Source organism: Amblyomma maculatum, chromosome 8 (assembly GCF_055883805.1).
Source record: "Amblyomma maculatum isolate TAMU_Amacu chromosome 8, ASM5588380v1, whole genome shotgun sequence".
In the NCBI taxonomy this organism is placed as follows: Eukaryota; Metazoa; Arthropoda; class Arachnida; order Ixodida; family Ixodidae; genus Amblyomma; species Amblyomma maculatum.
The window spans coordinates 124,477,546-124,485,264 of NC_139351.1; the positions used below are offsets into that span (position 1 = coordinate 124,477,546).

General features: G+C 46.9%; 1 protein-coding gene across 2 annotated transcripts in view; it reads left to right on the top strand.

Annotated features, from left to right (window-relative positions):
- Nucleotides 1–7,375, top strand: part of LOC146182466 (dihydropyrimidinase-like) — a 202,459-nt gene extending 195,084 nt beyond the window's left edge. For both annotated transcript variants that reach the window (XM_084577592.1, XM_084577593.1), the window contains 4 exons: nucleotides 1,738–1,821; nucleotides 3,261–3,524; nucleotides 6,231–6,459; nucleotides 7,087–7,375. In XM_084577592.1, coding sequence (XP_084433718.1) covers nucleotides 1,738–1,821; nucleotides 3,261–3,524; nucleotides 6,231–6,459; nucleotides 7,087–7,172 — 663 coding nt within the window. In that variant the 3' untranslated portion in view covers nucleotides 7,173–7,375. The remainder of the gene's footprint in view (nucleotides 1–1,737; nucleotides 1,822–3,260; nucleotides 3,525–6,230; nucleotides 6,460–7,086) is intronic.
- Nucleotides 7,376–7,719: the final 344 nt, after the last annotated feature.

Genomic DNA, 7,719 nt, shown 5'->3' on the forward strand with positions numbered 1-7,719 from the left:
AGGACCTTTAGATAAGAGTGAAATTGTTAAATTTTCAATATTACTTACCGAGCATAATAATTAATGTGCCTTGGCAGTCTTCTGATCCACACCACTGATGACAATATGCTGAGCCTAAAAAAAGGCGTTCTTTTAACTCAAAACGCACATTTAAAAAAAAAAAAGTCCTGACAGCTTGTGCAACACATTTTACATGTGCAGGCCTGAGGTACACTAGTGGTGCGTGAAGGGTCTTCGTAGACTTCGCTGTATATCCTGCACATGTGTAGTGCGCGTTGCATTTCTCATCTTCTAAACATTTTTCCGCGCTCTACGCTCTATTACGAATAATTCTATATAAGGGAGTGACCTGTCATCTAACGCACTACCTGTTCAGCGGTATTCACACAGGGGAACCCAGAAGGAGTGGATGTGGGAAGGGGGTGCACGACATTGCAAGCCGGGTAAACGTTCCCTGCTCCCGGACTCGCACATTCACACGGGACAGTGCACGTTGAAAAACCCCAGGTGGTCGAAATTTCCTGAGCGCTCCATTACGGCGTCTCTCATAGCCTGAGTCGATTTCGGACATTAAACCCAACAAACGAAACCATTCACACGGGCCAACGGAAGCCGCCGAGAGCGATGTCGCTGTTTGCAGCCGCACACAGCCCGGCAGGAACGGCGAAGTAAACAGCGGAGGCTTTTCTGGCCGATAACACTTCTTTGTCATAAACAATGACGACAGCACGTTCAGCGAAAAAAAAAAAACTAAAAAAAGCGCAAATAAAATACGCAGACTCGTCCAAAAGGCCCTGTCGTGGTGGTGCAGTACGGGCGCTCGACTACTGTGCCCAAGGTTACGGGATCGAATCCCAGCCGTGGCGGCCGCTTTTCGATGGAGGTGAAAAGCTAGGCGCCCGTGTGCTGTGCGATGTCAGTGCAGGCGGTCGAAATTCATGGTGACCTCCGCTACAACCTCTCTCATAACAATAGGCAACATCAAAACTTCTGGTGCAGCGGTTAAAAGCCTTCCTTATTTCCTAATTACGTCAAATATATATGAGATTTAAGAAGGGATATGCTTCTGTTGTCAAAACATAGCATTCCATACATTTAGTGGAAACAATATGTCTTGCGGCTTAGAGAGAATACAATATCCTTACAGGGATGCATTAGGGGTCATGCTTCTCCCTCTTTACTTCCTTATAGGCTTATTCATGTTTATATGTACCGCCATCGCGCTAATTTGCACGGTTTGCAGCTTCGACATGCATAAAATTCCACAGGGTGAGAATATCATTTTTACATCTTGTTTTTATACGTTCTATGACACCGTCGGTGCAGCCGTGCATTTCGGAAAGGGGCAGGACATTATTGTTATAGAGATAGAGAATTCGTTCATATGCTAGATAGCCTGCAACGTCTCGCGAGCGGGTGAGTTAAAAGGGGAATAACAGCTAATGATGTGCATGTGGTGACGTAGGTTCTATACTGCTACACTTCCCTTGCAAGCCTCATCGCCTCAGATCTTGCAGGTTTCATAGCACACAACCGTGCAGAAAGCCTCACTCCTTCCCACTTTGGTGAAATATACAGTCGAGTCACGCAGTCCGCTGTCTCTGTACAAAGGGTGGTACAAACTCACCACCGTGTTCACTTGCATTATGCACTGGTAGTAATGAACTTATTGCAGTGTGTATGCGGCCCCAAGCTTGGCTTTAGTGTCTCAAAGGAAACGACCAACGCTAATTTCAGAACACGGGCAAGTTGGACCCCTGCAAGTTCGTTGCCGTGACAAGCGCCAATGCGGCGAAGATCTTCAACATCTATCCGAAGAAGGTAAGCCACGAGATACCCTGCATGAATAAACAAGTGCACAGCTGTTGGTAGTGGTTGTAGTGGGAATTGATAGTTATATGGTTGCTGGAAAGTATACTTCCCCGTCCACTCCATCATTTCACACACCTTGCAGATTCTGTACGTGTTTTCTTTTCTTTGCGGATTTTTATTCACTGATGACATTTTTCAGATGGGAGTTCCAATTCACCTCATCTGTCTCCTCAGGAACTTGTATGAAGGGCAAGAGGCCACAGTCAGAACTGGGCATGGTCTTACTGATTGGTTTCCGATTGAGAAAGGGGTGAGGCAAGGCTGCATACTGTCGCCCTGCCTATTTCACCTATATGCAGAGTGCATCATGAGGAAGGCCGGTCTGGACGAGTCTTCAGCTGGAGTGAAGATTGCTGGAAAACGTATCAACAACCTTAGATATGCGGATGATATCACTTTAAAGTGGAACTCAAGAGACTTCTGATGCGCGTACAAGAAGAGAGTGAGAAGTTTGGGCTTAAACTGAACATCAAAAAGACAAAGATCATGGCGTCTTGCCCTATCAAGTCCTGGAGCATCAATGGACAAGAAGTCGAAGCTGTGACAGATTTTCTGTTCTTGGGCTCCAAGATTACCTCGGAAGGAGACTGCAGCCATGAAATTAGGAGACGCTTGCTTCTGGGAAAGAGAGCAATGGTTAGCCTTGACCGCCTAGTAAAGAGCAGAGACATTAGTCTGCCAACCAAGATCCGTATAACTCGTGCTATGGTCTTTCCAGTTGTGATGTATGGGTGCGAGAGTTGGACTGTGAAAAAGGCTGACCGCCGAAGAATTGGCGCGTTTGAATTGTGGTGCTGGCGAAGACTCTTGAGAGTTTCTTGGACTGCCAGAAGATCAAATCAGTCGATGTTGTCGACCATAAACCCTGACTGCTCATTGGAGGGTCAAATTCTAAAGTTAAAGCTCAGCTACTTTGGTCATCTGATGAGAAGAGAGGAGTCGCTGGAGAAAGATTTGATGTTGGGAAAGGTTGAGGGTCGCCGGAGAAGGGGTAGGCAGCGAACGCGATGGTTAGATGGCATCCTCGAGGCACTGCAGATGAAGTTATGTGATGTTAAGAAGATAGTGAGAGACCGGAAAGCGTGGCGTGACATGGTCCATAGGGTCACGAAGAGTCGGACACGACTGAACGCCTGAACTGAACTGAACTGATGACATTTTCATGACAATTTATTTCACGTGGCCGACCTAATTAAACCTGCTATATATACATGCAACGTAAAGTTCTACCAACAGTTATGACCTCCACACACACTGTTCCCCCACTGAAAATAAATAACTCAATGTTAAATATCGTTTCTTGTTACCTGCGCAAAGAAATATGTAAGGGGAAAATACAAGCGCGAAAGGACGTTTACGACGTGAGCGATTTCGTTTCCTCTCGGCAGGGCAGGGTCCAGGCCGGCTCGGACGCGGACGTGGTGGTGTGGGACCCCGAAAAGGAGCGGGTCTTCTCGGCGGAGACACACCAGTCGGCGATCGACTTCAACATCCTCGAGGGGTTCCGCTGCCGAGGTGCTCCCGTCTTCGTCATTTCCCAGGGGCGCGTGGTCGTCGAGGACGGCGAGGTGCACGCCTCCAAAGGCGTCGGAAAGTTCATCCCCATGGCGCCTGATTGCAGCTACGTCTACTCTGCCGTCCGCCAAAGAGAGGTCAGTTTACACCTCCCTCTATAAATAAATTATCGGTATAAATTAGCGGTAGTGGTTAGCAAGAGGCGTTTGGAAGACTGGTGGATAAATAGCAGGGCGGAGACGCATGGAAGGTAAATCGAAATTAAACAAGAGTATTTTAAACAGGCAAGGAGACACAATCTCCCCAGTAGTATTCACAGCTTGCTTAGAGGAAGTATTCAGAGACTTGGAATGGGAGCAGTTGGGATAAGGGTAGATGGAGAATACCTCAGTAATCTGCTATTTGCTGATGACATTGCCTTGGTAAGCAACTCGGGGGATGAACTGCAAATAATGATTGATGACCTAGACAGGAAACGTAGAAAGGTAGTCTTGAAAATCAATATGCTGAAGACTAAGGTAATGTTCAACAGCCTCGGGAAGGAACAGCAGTGTACATTAGGTAGCGAAATACTGGAAGTAGTAGGCGATTATGTCTACTTAGGACAGGTAGTAACCGCAGATCCGGACCATGAAAAGGAAATAAGAAGAATAAGATTGGGATGGCATTTGGCAAGCACTTACCGGTAGCAGCTTACCGGTATCGCTCAAGAGGAAAGTATACAACAGTTGCATCTTACCTGTACTCACCTATGGGGCTGAAGCGTGGAGGCTAACCAAGAGAGTTCTCTAAAGTTGAGGACAACCCAGAGGGCTATGGAACGAAAAATGGTAGGGGTAACATTAAGAGATAGGAAGAGTGCAGAGTGGGTCAGAGAAATAACTCAAGTTACCGACATTCTAGTGGAAATTAAGAAGACGAATAGGGAATGGGCAGGACATGTAGTGCGAAGAGAGGATAACCGATGGTCGCTTAGGGTAACCAACTGGATTCCAAGAGAAGGAAAGCGTAGCAGGGGGCGGCAGAAAATTAGGTGGGCGGATGAGGTTAAGAAATTCGCGGGGGTCAAGTGGATGCAGCTAGCACAGAACCGGGCTAAGTGGAGAAATATGGGAGAGGCCTTCGCCCTGCAGTGAGTATAGTCAGGCTGATGATGATGGTGATGATGATGATTTTAAACAATTAAAAAGTATTTTAACCCGTGTCTGAAGTAAAGCAGTTACAGTTGATGAGTTGTCTAAGTAAAAAAGCATAAAAACGAAAGGTTGAGCATGGTAATGACTATCACCACCCCATTTCAAAGGGGACGCTCTTAACATCGATCCACCCACCTATCCATCTGAAGCCTCTCTATTGTTCGCTGCCGCTTGGTCGGCAGTATAGTTTACTGTAGTCGGCAGAAAACGTCATGCAAGGGCTTTAACCTTAGCCCTTTCAAAGGTTGCCGCTTGTTGTGACGTTACGAGAATCGAATGCAGGGGGAAACGATCAAGGAATCTGAAGAACGAATTCAGAATACTAAAAGACGGCCCTGAGGCGTTCAGACGTGCGGAGAGTACGTACTTGAAGAGACAGACAAATAGTATAGGTCAAACGTTGGATAGATCTTAGGTACTCCTCATTAACCCCTGGCCATGTGGCTGGTTCTGTCTCGAGTAATGGAATAAAGTTCAAAATTGGTTTGTTTTGTTTCATTTTCACTTTTTACTTTAATTTTTGCTGTGGTTCTCTCTCATTTCCTAAGCTTCTTTATTGATATTTCTTAGCGGGCTGTGGAATTTTTCTATTCTGTTTTTTCACCGCGAGTAGTCTTTTCTAGCTCGTTTATGCCACTAATCCCTAAAACTCGCATCTTATGAAAGGCCGAACGTGCTTGACGTTTTTTTTTCTTCACTTTGCTTCTATATTGGCTCGTTTCAGGGCAATCTGATGATGTAGCCTTATATAAAAGAAAAAGGCACTGCCTCTTGAGTTATCATATAGTACTGTTTTCTAATTGAAGATTTCGCTCTGCCTGGCTCTGTATTCACGTAATGATTCTTCTCGCTTTTCTGCTCATTGTTTTTTTTTTCTTTTTTTTTTTGGGAGACTCGAAGTTAGGCGTTCATTTTTCACGCTCCGTTAGAAAATTCAGTGATCAAAAATTGAAACCTAACGGCTCCGAGATTGTCCGAGATATCCAAGCACTGCAGCCACTTCTGCTTTTCCCGCCGCATTTTATAGTAGAGATATTAGTGCGGACGCTCCAATAGTGCTACTTCGGACTTTGTCGCAATAACCTTGACCGTAGGAGATATCTGACGTCATATTATTTCGGTAACGCGGTTGTCATGCGACAAGCACGGATGTCACATTGTTTGAAAAGAAATAAAGTTTACTCAAAGTCAAACCGTGTAAAACCCAGCTAAACCTTCCAAAACCATGGTTAACAAAGTTTTCACTCGTGTAACTAACTTCAAGACATGCTTAAACCCCACCATTGTTTTTTTTCTGCGACACATCGCTCTGACCATAATTTTTCTTTTATTGTAGAGAAAGCAACTGCAGTGACTGCGTTTACGATATGTATACGTACAGGGTCATCCACTTTGAACTGCAACACGGTCACTGCTTTCAAAGCTATGTGACAGGCCAGAAAATGCACAACCTCCGGGTTCTTCTGTGCTTGTATCGCTTTGCTTCGACATGCGCCTGCATCGGACGAAATGTTGCTTTCAAAGCAGTTACCGTGTTATAGCTAGAAGAGGATGAACCTGTACGTGGTCCGCAGGTGTCATGGATGACCCTTCGCTGCCTCTATAGTCCCTCGAGCTCACAAGTGAACCGTTAATGGTCAACCGCAGGCCGCAGTCCCGCGCAAGGTTGACCGGTCAGCCCCATCGCCCACACCGGAGGCGGTCGAAGAGGCGCCGGTGTCGCCCGCTCCAGCTGCACCGGCAACACAGTCGACGCCGCCGCCCGCGCCGTACTACAAGGAGCCGCTGTACCCGGCTACGCCGCGAGAATTCCACAGCCGACCTTTGACCCGGAGTGGCTGCCGCAACCTTCAGGATTCCACATTCAGCCTCTCCGGTAAATAGGCACCCTCTTGAAAGCCACAGATGTTCGAAAAGTGAACTGTCACTTGTGTCGGTGAGGTCCAGTGGCGAGAGTGCGGGAGGATGGTATCCTTGCGAACACAATCCTACGTTTCAACAAGAGTACTTGCTTTCATCCGGGCTCTCACAAAGACTACTCATCCTGTTGAAGCGCATGACCATGTAATACTTACTACCGTTTAGGACGGGTGATCACGTTGCGTCCGGTCAAAAAAAAACCTAGAGGGTCTCTTAGATGTCTGGTAAGAGGAGAACGGCGAAAGCTTAGTCACCGAAAGCCTCATTTCGTAGTCATGATGAGTCATGTGTAGTCATAGTAATCATTGTAGTCATAGCTAAGCGGTTTTACTCATTTCCAATCATTTGCGGTCATTTCAAGTCATTGTTTGACATATTGGTCGTCTCGTAGGCATAATGAGTCACGCCTGGTCATTGTAGTCATTACCACTCATCTGGCAATGCGCAAACCATCTAGGCATGTTTTAGCAATAAGCTTACTTGGCTACGCCGAGTACCAGGCCACCTTCTTCTCCTACTACAAAGAATAAGCGCTCCTAATTTTCCCTTTGCCTCTCTTTTTCTTTTTTCGCCTTGAATCCAGGAGCCCAGATCGACGACGACAAGGGTTCAAGGGCCGCCATCCGTGTCCACAACCCGCCGGGCGGTAGATCATCCGGCATATGGTAGATCTCCTTCCACGGAAAGCTTACACATTTCTCTGCCGCCATGCGCCGACTGCCTCGCGCTGCCCCTTTTGGAAATGGCGATTCATTTCTCCCCCCTCTTTAACCTCCTCGCTGTGCTTGTGCCGCCTTCTCTCCCCGACCACTATGTTCTTATCGACAGGTTACGCGTCGCATTTGCCGAATAAAGTAGCATCAGTATCATGACTCCAGTGTCGTCAGTCATTCACGCATTTTCTTTCTTTGCTGCTTGCGAAACTCACTACAACCCATGAGTGAAGCGGAGATACCCGTGAAAGAATAGGGCCCTCCATACAAGTGGTGCCAACCGATCGTCACGACGTCACGATTAATATAATTTAACAGAAGCACCTACAAGCCACACGCAATGCCCCGCTGAGGTCTAACCCCGAGATCGTGAGAAATTGTCAACGCCATTGGGTGGAGCAGCTCCTTTGAGTGTTTTTTAAAGTGATCGCTTGTATGGCTCACAAGGTGCCAAATCTGGGGCCGTAAGTTGTCCGCAAACTGACCCACGAAAGTGGTCCCAG